General features: G+C 41.1%; 2 protein-coding genes across 2 annotated transcripts; both read left to right on the top strand.

The window, feature by feature from the left end:
* The first annotated feature begins 323 nt into the window (after positions 1-323).
* Positions 324-10418, top strand: LOC130415929 (venom phosphodiesterase 1). The gene is made up of 25 exons (XM_056741948.1): positions 324-453; positions 530-620; positions 700-831; positions 905-1030; positions 1106-1166; positions 1481-1578; positions 1664-1743; positions 1943-2062; positions 2140-2249; positions 3776-3841; positions 4004-4076; positions 4215-4323; positions 4401-4523; positions 4609-4640; positions 5836-5963; positions 6037-6106; positions 6181-6268; positions 6351-6523; positions 6995-7040; positions 8796-8950; positions 9046-9181; positions 9359-9436; positions 9512-9644; positions 9720-9876; positions 9967-10418. The coding sequence occupies exons 1-25, from the start codon at positions 421-423 to the stop codon at positions 10138-10140; spliced, it is 2592 nt and encodes an 863-aa protein (XP_056597926.1). The 5' UTR covers positions 324-420; the 3' UTR covers positions 10141-10418.
* A 5559-nt stretch (positions 10419-15977) lies between these two features.
* LOC130415750 (tumor necrosis factor receptor superfamily member 11B-like) lies at positions 15978-17947 on the top strand. The gene is made up of 4 exons (XM_056741671.1): positions 15978-16059; positions 16131-16515; positions 16920-17099; positions 17283-17947. The coding sequence occupies exons 1-4, from the start codon at positions 16033-16035 to the stop codon at positions 17573-17575; spliced, it is 885 nt and encodes a 294-aa protein (XP_056597649.1). The 5' UTR covers positions 15978-16032; the 3' UTR covers positions 17576-17947.
* The last annotated feature ends 3006 nt before the right edge of the window (positions 17948-20953 follow it).

Raw genomic sequence — 20953 nt, 5'->3', positions numbered from 1 at the left:
CAATCATGTCAAATGATTGTCTCTTTTGTACTTCAGGGTTTTCACAATTATTATGATCGGCAGGTGTGTGTGTGTGCTTCCTTCATCAAATAACTTTGATTGAATTGAATCCTTCATAAGTTTTCACTTATTGTTTGCCATGAATAATTTTTTTGTGTTAATGGAGGATGTACGACTTAAAGAAGAGTGTCACACTGTCACTAAATGTTCTGATGTCAAGTCTTGATGTTGAAGTCAAAAGTCCAAAAGTTCTTTGTTAAGTGTTCTCTGAGAAGCCAGTGGTGTGTAACACACACACACAGACACACACACATCTCATAAAGATCAGAGATCTTGATCTTTATGACGTGTGTGTGTGTGCAGAAGGGACAGACTGACTGTGTACGTGACTGTGTGTGTTTCATCTGGACATAGATCGACATGGACTTCAGGAAGAGAAAGAAAGTTGTGCTGGTGAGTCCAGACTCATTTTATTTCATCAGACACTATCACTTGTGTATTTGTATTATTATTTTGCGTGTGTGTGTAGATTTCAGTGGTGTTAGCCGTCTCTGTGGTGACAATCATATTAGGTTTGAGTTTGGGTCTCGGTCTTCAGCTACAGAACTGTAGGAATAAAGGTGACACACACACACACACAAACTAACACAACTCTACATACACATAAACACTGACTTTAACTGTGTGTGTGTGTGTCAGATGTGTCGATGTCGTGTAGAAATCGCTGTGATGAGCCGTTTGAGGAGAACTCGGCAGACTGTCGCTGTGATGTACAGTGTGTCACCAGTGACAACTGTTGCCATGACTACGAGGACACCTGTCTCCAGCCCAGTAAGTGAGGTGTACAGCACTGGATGTTGATCAGCTCTGAGCTGTTGTGTGATTGAATGATGTTGTGTGTTAGCTCAGAGCTGGGAGTGTTCAGCCGTGCGCTGTGGAGAAACTCGTCTGTATGAAAGAAAATGTTACTGTTCTCATGACTGTGTCAGCGCTGCCGACTGCTGCTCAAACTATCACATCATCTGTAGAGGTGACAACATCAACACACATGCTTTCAGGGTTGTGTATGTGTGACTGTACGTGATGATGATGATGATTCCTGCAGGAGACACACAATGGGTTCAGGATGAATGTGTCAACATGAGCTCACCTCAGTGCCCAGCCAGGTAACACACACACACGCACACAAACACGCATATTTTTGATGATTATAAAGTTGAATGTTAATGATGTTCAGTTCTCCTTCATTTGATTTACATCAGATGTGATGGTTCATGACTCAACACACACACACACACATCTCAACACTCTGATCAGTACTTGTATTCTTAAACCAATATTATGACACAGAGATTTATAGAAACAACCCACCCCAGACATACCCAAAGCCTTACATCTGCGTGTTTGTGTGTGTTCTTTTGTGTGTGTGTGTGTGCGCGTTTGCCTTTGTATATGTGTGATGTGTGCGTGTATGTGTTAGTTTTCAGAAGCAGCCCCTGTTGCTGGTGTCTTTAGACGGGTTTAGAGCTGAATATCTGCAGACGTGGTCGTCACTACTGCCTGTTCTGGACAAGATGAGTGAGTATGAACACAAAGAAATACACAACTCATGAAGAGTGTGTACAGTGTCAATCAGCCGCATGTGTGGTTGTGTGTGTTCTAGGAAAATGTGGCACATCGACACCCTTCATGCAGGCTGGTTTTCCCAGTAAAACTTTCCCCAATCACTACTCCATAGTCACAGTGAGTCACTTCACACACACACACACACACACACACACACACTTTCCTCTGTATGTGATGTGATGTGATTCCATACTCAGAATTTATGCTCTGCATTTAACTGCACACACACACACACACACACACACACCAAGAGCAGTGTATGAGATCTGTGCATTCACTTTACACATTCACTGTTGTGTTGTGTTGTGTTGTGTAGGGTCTGTATGCTGAGTCACATGGTCTCGTGGATAATAACATGTATGACCCTGAGTTTGACGCATCATTCAGCCTCTCCAGCAGTGAGAAAGATGATCCAAGATGGTACCAAGGACAACCGGTACACACACACACACACACAGACACAGAGCTTGTTGCTGATTGGCTGTGCTCTGACCCCATGACCTCTGACCTCAGATCTGGAACACAGTGAGGTATCAGGGGCTGAAGGCCGGGACGTTCTTCTGGCCTGGATCTGATGTGGCCATAAATGGAACTTTTCCAAATATCTACATGAAATACAATGGGTTTGTTTACAATGCTTAACCTGTTTAATTCTGGGCCATTTTGAGGATTTCCGCATGAATTTAGCCAACCCAATTTAAAATGCACACCATTTCCACATCCAGTGGTGTAAATACTATGTGTTTGTATGATTCTCCAGGAAACCCCTCCAAACACTGCTGAAGGAGATAAACATTATTGTTTCTAAAGTGAAAGTGTATTACTGTGAGCAGGAGGGGCACAGAGCCTGCAGACAATTGTTCTTGATTCCAACAGGTCTCAACAAACACAGGAAAATTATACTTTCTCTATCATGTGGTATTCAATTATTACTCTAAAGCATCTCAAGTGTCCTTTTTTCCTAATTTCTGCCAGAATTTGGCATAAAACAGACCCCATAACCCATAATAGTTGTGTGTAATTTCACATTAAACCCCTCAGAAGTGCTGTGACGAGACAAACATGGTGTTGAGTTTGCTGGTTGGGTTTTGTTCGCCTCCCCTGTTGCTCATTGTCATATCCCAGCCTCTTATTGGTCTATTTGGACACATGAGGGGTCTAGGTAGAGGTCAGAGTCTGAGCTTCAGTTTAATATGTAGCTCATGTGGATAGACAGAGGTTCAGGTATTAACTATCCAAGCTTTTATGTCTCATTGCTGATGCAGCACGTTGATGGGAGACATCTGAAGCGGATATTTAAGCACATGAAGAGAGATAAATATACTTATTCTGTAGAAAACAACCTAACAAAAAAGATTAGATATTCCATGGATGTGTTGTTTTTTCACAAATATCAATTTCATACATCATTCATTAGATTTCCATTTGATCTGTGGTAAAATATCAATAAATCCATCTGGAGATCTATATTCTGTAGAATAAGAGCTTTCATTTGATATACAGTATAACTTCGACATACTCGAGCGTTATGAAACATGTTCATGATCATAAACACACATGATCTTAAAGGGGATATGATGAGTTTCAGCCTAAATGAGTTATTTAATGTATGACAAATGCCAGAATGGTGCACTTCTACTATAAACTCCAAGCCTTCAACTAATACACACATGATGAGTTAGAGTTACAGAAATACATGTGAACATTAAGGGAATACTATTATGAGGTTTATGACGGCAGTTTGAAGTAATTGAATGAACTCCCCTCACGCACTAAAACATTCACTCAGTCACTTTAACTCAAAGTCAATGGGCGCAGCTGGAACGTGTCAGAGAAGATCTGGTCCACCTGCTGAGATTGGTTTGGTTACTCACCAGGAGACGGCTGATATTAGATTAGCTTAAGATTCTGTAAACTTCATTAACAATGCTCATCAGAATGCTTGCACTCCTTCTATAAAATTTCCTAATTTGTATTTGATCATTTCTCTCTTTGTTTCGTTTTTCTTCCTGCAAAGCTGCTTTGAAACAAGAAAACTTTGAATTAAATTGAATTAAATACACACATACACACACGATAAATCATTTGACTCACGCATTTATTAAATCTTAACCATTGTGTGTGTGTGTTTGTGTCTGTGCATGTGCAGGAAGGTCCCGTTTGAGGAGCGAGTGTTAACAGTTCTAAAGTGGCTGCAGTTACAGCAGGACAGACGGTAAATCATGTCGTGTGTGTTCGTGATGTTAAATGTTGAAATGTTCTTCTTCATTTCTTTCCCTGATGACAGTCTTCTAGAAACACGTCACTTCACAGAATAAGAATTCCCAGAAAAAGTGAGTAAAATCTGCTGTACATCTGCTTGTATTTTGTTGTTAAGGCCAGATTTTTTAACTCTGTACCTGGAGGAACCTGATAAATCTGGACACAGTTTTGGACCGGTCAGTGGAGGGGTGAGAACACACTCACACACACACAGTTCAGCTTCAGTAGGGATTTATTTATTTTCATTTACTCAATGGTATTGACATTATTATAACAGTGTGTGTGTGTGTGTGTGTGTGTGTGTGTGTGTGTGTGTGTGTGTGTAGTTGATCACAGCTCTGCAGGGAGTGGACAGATTGATGGGTCAACTGATGAACGGCCTAAAACAGCTCAACCTTCATCGGTGTGTCAACATCATCATTATCGCTGATCACGGTAACACAAACACATACAGGAACACACATTATGCTGCTTTGACACAGTGTGATGTTGTATTTATGTGTGTTGTGTAGGCATGGAGGAGACGAGTTGTGATCGTAAGGAGGTTCTTCAGGATTTTGTTGGAAATATTAATCATCTTTATGTTACTGAGGGTCCATTCGGACGAATCAGAGCAAGAGATAAAACGAACACCTGTGAGTTACACTTACACATACAAACTGTGTAGAAAGATGCTAGAGAGTCATATGTGTTAAACAACTGTGTGTGTGTGTGTTTCAGTGGACACTGCTGCACTGGTGGCTAATATGACAGTAAGTGTTTCATGAACCACAGCCAATCACATGTCGTGTGTAACAGCGTAACGATGTTGTGTGTAACACCGTAACGATGTCGTGTGTAACAGCATAACGATTCGTGTGTAACAGCGTAATGATGTCGTGTGTAACAGAGTAATGATGTCGTGTGTAACAGCGTACTGATGTCGTGTGTAACAGGGTAATGATGTCGTGTGTAACAGAGTAATGATGTCGTGTGTAACAGAGTAATGATGTCGTGTGTAACAGAGTAATGATGTCGTGGGTAACAGGGTAATGATGTCGTGTGTAACAGGGTAATGATGTCGTGTGTAACAGAGTAATGATGTCGTGGGTAACAGGGTAATGATGTCGTGGGTAACAGAGTAATGATGTCGTGTGGAACAGAGTAATGATGTCGTGTGTAACAGAGTAATGATGTCGTGTGTAACAGCGTACTGATGTCGTGTGTAACAGGGTAATGATGTCGTGTGGAACAGAGTAATGATGTCGTGTGTAACAGAGTAATGATGTCGTGGGTAACAGAGTAATGATGTCGTGTGTAACAGAGTAATGATGTCGTGGGTAACAGGGTAATGATGTCGTGTGTAACAGAGTAATGATGTCGTGGGTAACAGGGTAATGATGTCGTGTGTAACAGGGTAATGATGTCGTGTGTAACAGAGTAATGATGTCGTGGGTAACAGGGTAATGATGTCGTGGGTAACAGAGTAATGATGTCGTGTGGAACAGAGTAATGATGTCGTGTGTAACAGAGTAATGATGTCGTGTGTAACAGCGTACTGATGTCGTGTGTAACAGGGTAATGATGTCGTGTGGAACAGAGTAATGATGTCGTGTGTAACAGAGTAATGATGTCGTGGGTAACAGAGTAATGATGTCGTGTGTAACAGAGTAATGATGTCATGGGTAACAGGGTAATGATGTCGTGGGTAACAGGGTAATGATGTCGTGTGTAACAGAGTAATGATGTCTTTGGTAACAGGGTAATGATGTCGTGTGTAACAGAGTAATGATGTCGTGGGTAACAGGGTAATGATGTCGTGTGTAACAGAGTAATGATGTCGTGTGTAACAGAGTAATGATGTCGTGTGTAACAGAGTAATGATGTCGTGGGTAACAGGGTAATGATGTCGTGTGTAACAGCGTACTGATGTCGTGTGTAACAGCGTAATGATCTCTTGTGTAACAGTGTAAACGGTCGGAGCAGCAGATAAAGGCGTATCTGAAACATCATCTGCCGAAGAGGTTACACTATGCCAACAACCGACGCATTGAAGATGTCGCTGTTCTCGTGCAGCCACGTTGGCTGTTTGAGAGGTAACACACACACATAATTAACACACATTAACACAATGACTCAATCTGATGGTGTATGATTGTGTTCATGTAGACGTCAAGGATCTCTGACGTTCTGCTCAGGAGGAGATCATGGTTATGACAATGATGTCTACAGTATGCAGGTGTGTGTGTGTGTGCACATGTTTAAATTGTGTTTCTTTACATGTGAGTAATGTTTATTGTGTGTTGGTCTCAGGCAATGTTTCTCAGTTTTGGGCCAAAGTTTCTCTTTCAAACAGAAGTCGAGCCGTTCTCCAATATTGAGCTGTACAACCTCATGTGTGGTGAGACACAACACCATCTGACCCACAGCAACACAATCACATGTCAGCCATCGCAACTGTCTTCTTTCTGTTGTGTTGGCAGATGTTCTGGAAATCACTCCATTCCATAATAACGGCACTCACGGCAGCCTGAACCACCTGCTGCTCTCACCCCCCCACACACCCCATCACCCTGAAGAACACAGCCAACCCAACCGATGTCCACTCATCAGCCTGGAGCCCACACACACACTGGGCTGCACGTGTCCTGCACTGGTACACAACAAACACACACACTCACACACACACAACGCACTCTCACAAACACACTTTCTAACACAACACAATTGTAGTGGAGTAGGCGGGGCGAGACCATGGTTCGAGTCCGGTGAGTAATTGTGAATCAGCACCAGCTGTGCGCACACTGGGCTCGAATCACGTAGGAGATGGGAGCATATAAAAGGAACGAGCGACCGGACCGTCGAAGAGAGAGGACCGGGCCCGAACTTGTGTTATGGTTGTATTTGTATTTGTATTTATGTTTATGTTTTGTTCGCCAGCGGTCGTCCGTAAGGGGCGCCGGCTGTTATATTACTTTATTAAATGTTTAAAATGTCTTCCGGTTCCAACTCCTTCCTTCTCTTTTATGGAGATATATTACAACAATCAACAACACAAAAACACAGTCAATAAAACTCATTCTGTGTTTTGTGTGTGTGCTTGTATTTGTGTGTGTGTGTTGTTCAGAATGGAAGTAATCCAAACTCACAGCTGAATCTCACAGATGCAGAAGGTAAAGTGGCACATCAGATGATTGACACCTGTCCATCTCTGATGTTCTAGCGTTGCTTTACATGTACAGTTGTGTTCAAAATTATTCAACCCCCAATGCTGTAAATGGTTTTAGGGAATTTAGTGTACATTTGTAATTGTATTCAGAATGAAATCCTACAAGGACTTCTTAAAGAACCATATGCAACTAAAATGACATCAATTAGTTTTGTAATACAGTAGCAAATGTTTCTTTTGTGAATTCTTCATTGACATAATTATTCAACCCCTTAAAGACTACCACTCTGAAGAACAGAGGTTCAATGAAGTGTTTTCAATCAGGTATTGAAAACACCTGTGGATATCAGGGAGCAGCAATAAAGCCTAATAAGCACCAATTAGGCAGCTTTAAATGACTGTGATACTCAGCTCCTTCTAGACATTTACTGGTGTGGTGACAAACATGGTGAGGTCAAGAGAATGGTCCAGGAAGACAAGAGAACAGGTGATTACTCTTCACAGGAAGGGCAATGGCTATAAGAAGATTGCAAAGATGTTAAACATACCAAGAGACGCCATAGGAAGCATCATTCGCAAATTCAAGGCAAAGGGCACTGTTGAAACGCTACCTGGTCGTGGCAGAAAGAAGATGCTGACTTCGACTGCTGTGCGCTACCTGAAGTGTAGAGTGGAGAAAAGTCCCCGTGTGACTGCTGAGGAACTGAGAAAAGATTTGTCAGATGTGGGTACTGAAGTTTCTGCTCAGACAATACGGCGCACCCTGCGTAATGAAGGCCTCCATGCCAGAACTTCCAGGCGCACCTCCTTGCTGTCTCCAAAGAATAAGAAGAGTCGACTGCAGTATGCAAAAAATCATGTGGACAAACCACAGAAGTTTTGGGATAGTGTTCTGTGGACTGATGAAACAAAATTAGAACTGTTTGGGCCCATTGATCAACGCTATGTTTGGAGGAGGAAGAACAAGCCCTATGAAGAAAAGAACACCTTGCCTACTGTGAAGCATGGTGGGGGGTCAATCATGCTTTGGGCTGTTTTGCTTCTGCAGGTACTGGGAAGCTTCAGCATGTGCAAGGTACCATGAATTCTCTTCAGTACCAGGAGATGTTGGATGACAATGTGATGCAGTCCGTCACAAACCTGAGGCTTGGAAGACGTTGGACCTTTCAACAGGACAATGATCCCAAGCATACCTCCAAGTCCACTAGAGCATGGTTGCAGATTAAAGGCTGGAACATTTTGAAGTGGCCATCGCAGTCACCAGACTTAAATCCGATTGAGAACCTCTGGTGGGACTTAAAGAAAGCAGTTGCAGTGCGCAAGCCTAAGAATGTGACTGAACTGGAGGCTTTTGCCCATGATGAATGGGTGAAGATATCCGTAGATCGCTGCAAGACACTTGTGTCAAGCTATGCTTCACGTTTAAAAGCTGTTATAACTGTAAAAGGATGTTGTACTAAGATTGAATGTCACTTGGGGGTTGAATAAAACTGATAATGATGTGAGCTCAGAAAAGACATTTGTGGTTATTTCATTATAAATGTTATGTTATATTTGTCTGACCTACACGTGCCTCTTTGATTTAATTGTAAGCAGGATGACTGAATGATCATAATCAATGTCAAACCGACCAAAAAAATTAATTTCAGTGGGGGTTGAATAATTTTGAACACAACTGTAGACAACAGTGTGATGACACATTTCTATCCATGTGTCGGTCTTACAATGAGTGTGTGTCTGTCTCTCTGTGTTTGTGTAGTATCTGAGAATGAGAGACTTCACATGTTATTCGGGCGGCCGCGGGTTCTCCAGACGGGTGTTGAGTACTGTATCCTCAATCACCGAGGATTCATCTCTGCTTATAATACACAAACACACACTCCATTGTGGAGCACATTTACTCTGGACAAACCGGTAAGAACACACACACACACACACACAGAGTCAAAAGACCTACTAACACCGCATAGCAACCAGCTTTTTCCTCCTCTGCGTATGTGTGTGTGTAGGCTGAGGGGGGTTCTTTGTCTCCGGTGGTCTCAGACTGTCTCAGAGCAGATGTCAGGATTCCAGCCAATCAGAGCGCAACATGTGACCAGTACAACAACGCTGGCAACATCACACACGCTTTCCTGTACCCGCCCAGTGAGTGACACACACCTGTTTCTGTTTTAGCTTTGAAGTCACATGACAGGGATGCTCACGAGGGGAGGGTCTTACTCTGATTGGGCAGATTGAATGAGTGCAGTATGAGTCATCAATACGTGTGTTGTGTGTGTTTCTCTGCTCATCGTGATGTGATGTTTGATGTTGTGTTGACAGATCTGAGCGACTCATCTGAAGAGCAGTTTGATTCTCTCACACTCAGTAATGTTGTGCCCATGTACCCAGAGTTCAAGAGTCAGTGACACACACACACACACACACGCACACTTGTGTTGTGTTGAGATGGAGTTGATGGTTGTGTGTTTGCAGGAGTGTGGGAGTATTTTCAGGAGGTGTTATTGCTGAAGTATGCACAGCAGTATAACAGCCTTCATGTGGTGACAGGACCTGCTTACGATTATAACTACGACGGACGATTCGATTCTCGGGAACAGATTGAGAGGTATGACATCACGTCTGTCAGTCATCACACGGAGTCCAAAAACAACAATCATTTCTTCACTATGTTTGTGTTTAGATGGGTCACAGGAACATCTCTCCCTGTGCCCACACATTATTTTGCGGTTCTCACGAGCTGTGTGGATGTCAGAGAGACGGTGAGCGAGTGTTCAACAGAACTACAGACGCTTTCCTTCCTGATGCCTCACAGAGAAGAGAATTCAGAGAGCTGCACTGTGAGCACAGCACACACACAAACACACACACACACACACACACAATCATCATCAAGCGTGTGTGACGACATGTGTTCTTATCATGTGCAGAACCATCAGCCCGAGGCGCAGTGGGTGGAGTCTCTCCTCTGGATGCACCAATCACGCGTCAGAGATGTCGAATGGATCACCGGATTAGACTTCTTTCAAGACAGCTTCCGACCAATCCCTGAGCTCCTCCGTCTCAAGACCCGCCCCACCGCCGCCATTCGTCCCAAAGCCTGAATGAAGTTCATGAAACCTGTCCATCCACACAACGTCACACAATGTTTCCTTATTCTGTGGATTGAGAAAGTGTGAAATATTTATTCAATAGATATAGAAAATAAAACACCTCTCAACTCTGTGTTTATGTGAACAAAGACAGCAAAGAGTACTCACACACACACACACACACACACACACACAACAATAGTGTTGAACAGGTGCAGGATCAAAGATGAAGATATGTACTGATGGAAACATCACTAGTGTTATAAATAAAGAAATTACATAAAGCATGACGTGAATTGAGAGTTGATGTCATAGAGAATGATGAAGTGTTTTCTCACAAACAGAATACATCACCATACAATATACCGCCAATAATCGCGATATTATCATGACATTATAATTCTGAGTCAGTATTACACCAGTACTCTCTCTCTCTCTCCATTTCAATTTCAAAGTACTTTATTGGCATGATTGCGTGTTCTTAAAATATTGCCAAAGCATTGAGCATATAACAAAAGACACGTAATTAGTAGAAAATACAAAAGCGAAAACTACACTACACACTAGTGTAATACCATGCTCTTTGACATAATTCCTTGCATTGGAGCAAAATTCACAAACCTGACAAAACACATCTGTTCCCTGGTAACACTACGTTCAATTAGCACTTATTACTGATTTAATGCACTACTGTGAGATAAGACACTAAATCATGTGCTCGTCTAAATGAGTTATGATTCGCATTATCATTGTCACGAGCTAGCAACATCATCACATTTACAACAATACAGTATTTATTTCTAAATACACAGCCAATAATATTAAATAACTTAATAAAGTAACTGTAAACTATAGCACCGCTGACTAAACCCAGCTAACATGTATGTTAACTTATCGGGCAGTGGCGGTTTTAGGCACGGGCGAACCGGGCAGCCGCCCGGGGCGCCAAATTTTCACGACACGTGGGGGACGGCACAAGCACTTGAAAAAGAAAAATAATCCGCGCCGCAAAGCAGGTTTCTATTATGTATAATATAACTGTCTGTGTGGGGAATTGGCAAATCGCCGCCCCTGCTTGCTGAGAAGCGCAGAAGCTGTGTGAAAACTGTAAAGGGGAGGGGCTGATCCCCTGATGGACAGTTCACCTCTCCCAAATGGAGCGGACAAGGAGGGGGGCCCATTTAGTGGGCTAAAATCAGTCACACCTTGACTTCCTTCTAAATAACGCACATTTCATTCATAATTTTAAAGCACAGGCCTATTTTTCCACGTTTTTTTTCTGCATTGTGTGTGAAATGGCTAATAAAAAAAGTTAATCCAAAACGATTATGTGGAGGTGAAGTGGTTTAGTCTTGATTGTCGAGTGCCAGATAAACATGAAAGCGATGGAGAGGAAAAGGTTTAAGCCGTCAGGTGCCCAATATAAGAAAAAATCAAAGTAGAAGCGGAGAAAGGAGCAAAAGATAAAGGTATGTAACTACGTTCTCTCTGTATGATTACGGTGACGTTATCCATCATCAATGAAGGGCTAATGTTAATGGGTGGTAACGTTAACTCTTACGTTTGTTAGCCTTCTTGCTATGATGCTTATACAACAATAATTCGGTCTTAACTCAACAAACACGAGATCTAATTTCACCATAAGATTGTGCTTTGCAACAAAACTGTTACAAGTAAAGTTATTATTTATTTCCATCATTGGGGTTAATGTTGGGCCCTGTAATTAGCCAACGAAATTAACATATGTCTGGATGTGTTCAAAGGCAAACATTTGCTAAAACTCTGTTGCGTGACAAAGAATATAATTTGAGGCAGTAACCAAGGAGCTAATTGTTCCTCCCTTAGATTAGATTAATAAAGCGTCTAATGAGTCATGACAGACATTTGGCATGTAAGGGCATGTTTATTTAAATTTGCAATTCATAAGAGTTATACTGTAGCCTACTGTCTTTTGATGTCAATTTCAATTGCAAATTCATGGGCACTTCTAAAGTATTTTGGAGAATCCTCTGTCACTGGTCAGCCATCAAAAACCATCAGCCTCCTTGAATTTTATCACTTTTATGCATGATAAGGATCTATCAGAGATCTACCCCAACTTTTGGACTGCTCTCAGGATTACACTTACTCTGCCAGTCACTGTGGCTCAAGCAGAGAGGAGCTTTTCAAAAGTTGATCAAGTCATACCTGAGGTCAACCATGTCTCAAGAACAGCTCACTGGCCTTCCTATCATCAGTATCAATAACTCAATAGGGGGCAGATTTCGTATGATGACATTATTGATGATTTTGCATTAAGGAAGGCCAGAAAGGTCAGGTTTTAGTTTGTGTTTTCTGTTCTTAGTGCAATAGTGTAATAATTAGATTTGCTTTTGTGTGATGAAGGATTTGTGCTATTTAGAATATTTTTTCTATATTTTATTTGTATATTATTCTTAATATTTTAATGTTGTTGTTCTCTGCTCGTGTTACATCATGATACATATGTACATCATGTACATATGTTGCAACATTTATGTACATAGAGTATATTTAAGTTCTGATAACTTATACTGATTTGTGCAGAATTGTGTTTTTAAAATGTTCTGTTGAAGGATTTGTGCAATTGAGAAATATAAGGTTCGTCTTACACTTATATAGTTATGGTAAAACATGGCTTTTTTTCTCTCGGATGGGTGGGAGTAGATGGGGGGGCACCCAGAGCGGATCTCGCCCGGGGAGTGATTCAATGTAGAACCGCCACTGTTATCGGGCTATATGGTGGAATCGGATATCAAATTACTTGGTAAACCTGGCAGATCATATTCATAACAGAAGTGTATCTGACACTCAGTAAAGATATTATTATGTTCAATTACCTGTGGACCTTGTCCGGGTTTAGCAGATGATGGTTATAATCCACCTACAGGGATATGCCGCGAGTCGCGTATGAAGTGACGTCAACACCATCTTCGACTGATTGGCTAGAGGAGGAGCTGTCAATCTAGAACTAGTGGACCAATGGTGACGCAAAAGCCCGCCCTAATTACCCAGAAACTCGAACTGCAGTTTTTGGAAACGCAAGCGCAGAACGTGGAAAAACAAGCGAGGAAAAAAATAACGTATTTGTAGAAAAAGTTTAAATATTAGCAGAAAATATCAAAGGACACGAAAATGAGTAAAACAACCATGGAGAACATTATTTGGGTTTCGACTTGAACAACTTTGTCTTTATATATTAATTTTGTCCAATATCATTTAAAATATGTTTAAAGTTCTGATTCACGGTTTAAATTTTTTGATTAACGCTTATTATACTTTTAAATATGCCCGCAATACTTGTGGCGGGATTCTGATCCCATAGACCTGTCATGATGTGAACATTAACCGCAACACTTAGCCACCGATCCCGCCATTCAAGTCCCGTGTCACACACCGGTTACAGTTTTGTGATGTTGGCACTTTATCTAAAGTCCACTAAAGGTGCTCAGCGTTCATTCAGTAAGAGAAGATCGTTTCTTCAGCATCTATTGTGTTCAGTATGTGCGCGGCGGATAAGATAAACATTCAGTTTACTGAAACTCGGGCGATTCATCCACGAGTATAACACAGAATTTAAGTTTGTTTGGGTAAACGAACATGAACAAAGTTTGTTGGCGGAGCCAGCTGAAAGTAACAACCACTCAATAATGTCGATGTACATTTACTTTGTCAAGCAATATTGCAGTATAAATCAGGATAGCATTTTAAAAGTGTTTAAGTGTTTAAAAAAGAGACTCTATGTCCACATGTAGTATCATGGGAAGTTCCTGTCTTCACAACAAAGACAAAAAATATATATAAATGGAAAAACCTTTATTGTTCACAGTTTCAATTCAGTTATAATATGACTGCAAGTCTGCATGATAAACCTAATGCATATTGTCGCTTAGTGTCGTAGTAAGTACAATTTTGACTGTGTTATTTGTGTCCCCTTCAAAAATTGCTCTTGAGAAATGTTATATGTATTGTCCCCCCTACTATTAAATGAGATTTACGCCCATGATTGTGAGGGTGAACAGCTGATGTGTGTCTCTTCTCCTCCAGTAACATCTGCATTCGCTCTGTTTCTCAACACCTATTTTGTGAAAGTGTTTCTCTCTCACATCTTTAAACTGATCACAATGAAGGAGAAAGTGTGTCACAGACTCTGTCTGATCTCTGGCCAGACTGTGACGATCACTGACGCTCATGTTATCATAACAGCACAGTGACCATGTGTCTGAGCTGCTTTATCATCATGAAGTTTGTGAGCTGAAATAACGCAGAAGAATCAGTTCATCCTGCTGACTGAAGGGTTATGACGTGACACTAGAGGGCATCATTCAATGTTGTTGTGTGTAGTGGTGATGGAGGAGATGTTTTCAGTGTTACTCATGAGCCGGTTTCTGTTTAAACATTCTTTCTTAAGAACACTAACCTTCACTTGATCTTGTGCAGATGACGCATGATGAATGAAAGTGAATCTTCATCCAGACATTGGCCACACGTCACTTAACTTTTATCACATCGTGGTACTTATAGTTTGTCCATATAAAGTTTCATTTGAACACACACAATCACGCGGCATTTTATGAGTTTATATTTACACATCTGGCTGATGTTAAATTCATTTCAAATGACAAGAAGTACATATCGGTTAGTGTGATGATGTCAGTGTTTATAACACAATACTCCACTCGAGCAGATCGGTATCGCACTATACTACTTCTCGTGTTTTATGCCGTTTTACTGTCATTCTAGGATTGTGTTTTTTTTGTCCAGTCTGAAAGTCGGGAAGCGATATTGTCCTTCCGCGGTCTTCATCGGTATTTACAGAAACTCGAGTTCAGCAGATGCGCGTGCGTGCGTGCGTGAATAAATGAGGAAGATGCGGTTGATGAGAGAGAAAGTATCCGTCACTCCCTCATGTGTCACTTTGTAATTATTATCTAACATCCCGAAGTGCTTCAGAGTTTGTGAATCACATCTGTTGATCTTGTGATAAATCCCTTTTACTGGCCACTGTTCTCAGCATCATTCATTCATTATAAATGATAGATGTCCCTGATTCTGTTTCAGTTGGAAACCGCATGGAAATTCCTTGGATTTCGCTTCCTAGAATCCTGTAGCAATGCTCGAACTAATTTCAGGGAACCCTGGAAGCATATTTTCGTAGGAAAAGCTTGTGGCCACCTCAAACCATAACCACAGCTTATCTCACACAACCAGAAGGAAATGATGTGAATATGTAGCACCAGGCCTGCGCGTCACATCAGCTAGATTGTGTGTTTATCCAGAAAGTAAAATCATTATAGAACAAACTAAAATGGTGAGAGAAAATATCATCCGTTCAGTATATAAACAACAGGCCCTCGAAGTCTATGACAAATGCCCATCAAGATTGCAAAAGATCTCTTCATCAGTGCTTTAGTTGCGGTCAAACGTTTGCAAACACTATGTTTTGTTAAGATTTTAAAACTATATGAGGTAGAACTATTCTAACTGGGAAATATGTTTGAACTAAAACATCTCGAATAGGGTAAAACAAAACTATGTTATAGGATCTTTAAAGCACTCACCTTTTGAAAAATCGTCATTTTGTCTCAGGGAAGATTTTTAGTTCACATCTTCAAGGCTCTTATTGGCTCGTTTTATCTTTATTATTTGGGCTAAATCATACATTTTTATTAATATAACTTTTGTATTATAATGAGATAAAATGATTTGTTGGCGAACACCTTAAGATTTAATTGTATGTCACGCGATAAGTGTTTCCAAACTGCCTCTATAATTGGAAAATAAAAGTATTGTTATTCTACGTGTGTGCACGTGCGTGGGTGGAGGGCGTGATTAAAGAGCCGCGCGGATATTAAGCGCACACGCAGAGCGCATCAATGAAGTCTGATGATGATGATCCGCGCGCGCAGAATGGTGAGTGACAGTTATCAGATCTTCATGTCCGATCATTATCTCATCTCCTCATCTCATTTCTCTCTCTCTAGTTTCTCTGTGCAGTCTTGATTGTGCCGTTGGTCCTGTCGGCTGGCGCTTCGTCGGATGAAGAGCGCTCGTATAAACGCACGGATCCGGTAACCGGACAGATTCTCGTGTGCCGTCGCTGTCCACCGGGCTCCCGCCTGCGCGCGCACTGCACGAGCTCGAGTCCGACGCAGTGCGTCCCGTGCGGCGCGGGCCTGTACACGGAGTTCTGGAACTTCATCCCGAACTGTCTGCTGTGCGACGCGTGCGCGGACCTGCAGCGCGTCGTGCGGAGCTGTAACGCGACGACGAACACATTGTGTGAATGCGAGCCCGGATTCTTTTGGGAGCAGCACTTCTGTCGGAAACACGCGACGTGTAAACCGGGACACGGGGTCAAGACTCAAGGTACCTGAGTGTTTAGCATCATTTCATCACAGTAACATCAATGTAACGTTCATGTCATAACAGAGCGCAAGTGATTCATATATATATATATGGGTTAGGGTATATAACCCTAACCCTATATATATTTATCATTCATTCATAATGTTGTGTACTGGAAGCTGTTTAGGGTTGCCAAGCAACGGCGTGACGTGGCTACCGGAAATACTTTTGGTTTCATTCATTATCATCAATTATGTATGAAATTAGTCAGTTTCACTCTGAACAACTTTAATACATGAGACTTGTACTAATGATTAATATTAATTAAGATCTTAATCATGAAATGTGTTTTTAGTGTTTTTGTGGTGTGGGGGGGAGTGACCATTGCTACTAGAGAACTGTAATGTGTGTGTGTGTGTGTGTAGGGAGTCCACACAGGGACACAGTGTGTGAGCTGTGCCCAGACGGACAGTTTGCTGACATCACACAAACATGTGCACCGTGCGTTACACACAGCGTCTGTGCGACACATGAGCAGCTCCTGATACCTGGATCCAAGTGGCATGATAATGTGTGTGCCACGTGTGATCACATCACAACTCGAGGTGTGTACTAACACACTCACAAAAGAAATTCAAATGTCTTCGTGTGTAATGACCTTTTGTCCAGCAAACAATGCTCAGAAAGGTCTCACAAATCTCTTAAGTTAGTCTTTATCTCTCTTGTGATGTACGTGTAAGTGTTGAAGGATGTTCCTCTCTCTCTCTCTCTCTCTCTCTCTCTCTCAGGTTGGCTGGATTTATTCAGACCGATTGTCTCGGGTCTGTTCGTTCAGCAGCGGATGCCCATCCAGCGGCTGCAGCGCTTCATGGGTCAGAGACTGCGCAGTCAGACGGACAGAAGAGCGGTGGATGAGAGGATTCAACAGTGGATCAGTGGAGCATCAGATGAGGAACTGCTCAAACTGCCCAACATGCTGGAGAAATCACGTCTGAATCTGCTCGCAGACAAAATCAGACAGAAACTCAACAGATTTCAGATGTTTGCTACTCGCTGCACTAACAACCTCATAAAACACTAACTTGTCTGACCACTGTTACACACACACAAACACACACACTCTACTAAAGGACCTTGACGTTGTTGTGTGTTCTTTGTGAACTAGTCAATTTGTTGAATGACTTCTTTCTTAGGTCATGTTGTAGTTGTAATACTGTAGTTGAACGATACCTTTATCTTTTATTTGTGTACAATATGTTTTATAGTGCCATCGATGATGTGATGGGGATGATCATCAGTGATTTTATCCTTTGCACTCATGAATTGATTGTGTCTTAAAAAAGTGAGAGAGTTCTTAACTTTGTTTTATTTATTTTTTTAACTGCACTGCCTACAGTAAACCTCAGAACACAGCTGTGTGTAACCTATGAAATAAATGGATGCACAAACAGTGTTATAGTGGGTCTGTCTTTACTCACTCATCATGACACCACTATATGTTACACCGGTTGAAGCGGCCAAATATGGACAGGATTCTGGTCAGAGGATCATAGATTAGATTCTTCACAAAGATGTTTTAGGTTTGTAGTATTCTTTGGCAATGATCTGCAGTAAAGGAACAACAAAACTATATAAATACAACCTCATTCTGAGAATCATTGACACTTACATAAACAAATGTATGCAAATAAACACTGAGTAGACAATTATGCGTCTCTAACCTTTATAGCAAGAGCAACCCGACCAGAGCCAATAAACATGATGTATTTGTGCAATAGCACGTTATTACTGTAAACTAGCAGGTGCTAATGCTAACTTTTCTCGCTCTGCAAATGACGGCCGCTAAACTTGTGATGGTAATCGGAAACTATCGCGAGAACATCTGTAACATGTGGATGAACAAACACATGTAAAGATTTACTTACATGAAGACATAAAACGCATTTATGCAGAGCATGACTAAAGGTGCACAGATTCATCATTCAGTCTCGATCACATCTTTACGAACATTATTCGTAAAGATGTGATCGAGACTGAATAACATCAAAGATTCATTTCTCACGTGATCGGAATTTTGCTACACGTTCATATTAATATCACAAACCTAGTGATCTTTAAAAATAAATAATGCGACCACTCTGCGTCACCCTTTAATTTAGTTGTGTAGTAAACTCAGAGCGGTGTATGTTCAAAGTGTAGAAGCCTAAAAAAGAAAAAACATCATGAATGCAATCCAAATGACTCTTGTGAAGTTATGAGAGAAAAACAATATTCTCGATCGATATGTTCAAGGAAATCCACAGAACAGATCAGAGCACAAGACCAGTGTTGGTAAGTCACTCTGAAAAAGTAATCCATTACTAGTTACTAATGACATATTCAGGAAAGTAGTTAGATTACTGTTCAAATGACTCCACAAAATATTTAATGACACGCTCTAATGTATTTCACGAGGTGAACAGTAAGATTCTATTAATAAAATGTCAAGGTTACGACTTTTTAAGAGTACCGTGAATACTGGTGGTTCGGGTCAAGGCCAGGTATTTATTATAATTATAGCTGAAATACATTAATGAGCATGTACACTAATAATGAAAATACATAACTAAATAAAACCTTTTCTTGTACACGTATTCTTCAGGCCTAAAAATATAAACAAACTCACATATACACATAAATGTCTCATTCTTCAATAAACAGGTCCTTGTTAATCAATGGTTTAATGATAAAGTTTTATTATATAGACATAATATATATATATATATATAAAGAGCAGGACGGGTCATATGTGGCATTGTGAAAAAATGTAACATAAAATCATAACACAAAACAAAAATGGACAACCCTGTTCAATTTTGTACTCTACAAAAGACTCTAAGGTGCATTTTGTCCACCACATTCTCTAAAAATGTACGCATGTCCTGCATAAAAGTAAAAACAAACATCAGAGGCTCTACACTATCATGCTCTATGACATCTGTAGTGAAGAACTGTTCCAAGAACTCTGCATCTTCATCATCCTCCATGCACATTATAAGTGGAAGCTGAACTGAGTCAAGAAGATCCCCAGAGTTCTCCAAGTACCACTGACTGGCAGTTTGTAAGATCTGTCATGACACGCTCCTAAGAAACAACGATGCAGAAGATGATAAATAAAAATATGCTGAACAATAACGGCCACAACCTCTCTAACAAAACCTACTTTTCGTGAAGACTGAACAACCTGCTTCTTCGCAAACTCACAGATGAAAAGATTGGTTTCCATTCCATTTTCTACCGCTTATCCAAACTACCTCGGGTCACGGGGAGCCTGCGCCTATCTCAGGAGTCAAGGCAGGATACACCCTGGATGGAGTGCCAACCCATCGCAGGGCACACACACTCACTCATTCACTCACGCACTCACACCCTACGGACAATTTTTCCAGAGATGCCAATCAACCTACCATGCATGTCTTTGGACCAGGGGAGGAAACCGGAGTACCCGGAGGAAACCCCCGAGGCACGGGGAGAACATGCAAACTCCACACACACAAGTCGGAAGCGGGAATTGAACCCCCAACCCTGGAGGTGTGAGGCGAACGTGTTAACCACTAAGCCACCGTGCCCCCCATAAGATTGGTTTCATCTACCTAAAAAGCAAATATAATTTTTTTCTTACCTTTACGACTACCTTTTTAAGGTTGCTGGTACTTTTCCTGAGGAGTTACCTGAGAAGTTACCTGTCCGTCAAAAGGCTCTTCCTGTTAGTTGAGAAAATACAGCACAAGTTTACCAAGTTAGTCATGACAACCGTTAAAGACATATTTCAAATTTTCCTCTCATACAAGCAATCGAACTCTCTCTCATACACCACTACTATACTATCACTCACACACTGTCAAAGCATTCACATGCATGCTATCAAACTCATTAACACAACCACTATAAACAGTGGCGGTTCTACATTGAATCACTCCCCGGGCGAGATCCGCTCTGGGTGCCCCCCCATCTACTCCCACCCATCCGAGAGAAAAAAAGCCATGTTTTACCATAACTATATAAGTGTAAGACGAACCTTATATTTCTCAATTGCACAAATCCTTCAACAGAACATTTTAAAAACACAATTCTGCACAAATCAGTATAAGTTATCAGAACTTAAATATACTCTATGTACATAAATGTTGCAACATATGTACATGATGTACATATGTATCATGATGTAACACGACCAGAGAACAACAACATTAAAATATTAAGAATAATATACAAATAAAATATAGAAAAAATATTCTAAATAGCACAAATCCTTCATCACACAAAAGCAAATCTAATTATTACACTATTGCACTAAGAACAGAAAACACAAACTAAAACCTGACCTTTCTGGCCTTCCTTAATGCAAAATCATCAATAATGTCATCATAGGAAATCTGCCCCCTATTGAGTTATTGATACTGATGATAGGAAGGCCAGT

The sequence above is a fragment of the Triplophysa dalaica genome, chromosome 25 (assembly GCF_015846415.1).
Source record: "Triplophysa dalaica isolate WHDGS20190420 chromosome 25, ASM1584641v1, whole genome shotgun sequence".
Lineage (NCBI taxonomy): Eukaryota > Metazoa > Chordata > Actinopteri > Cypriniformes > Nemacheilidae > Triplophysa > Triplophysa dalaica.
This window is presented reverse-complemented; position numbering and strand designations above follow the sequence as displayed.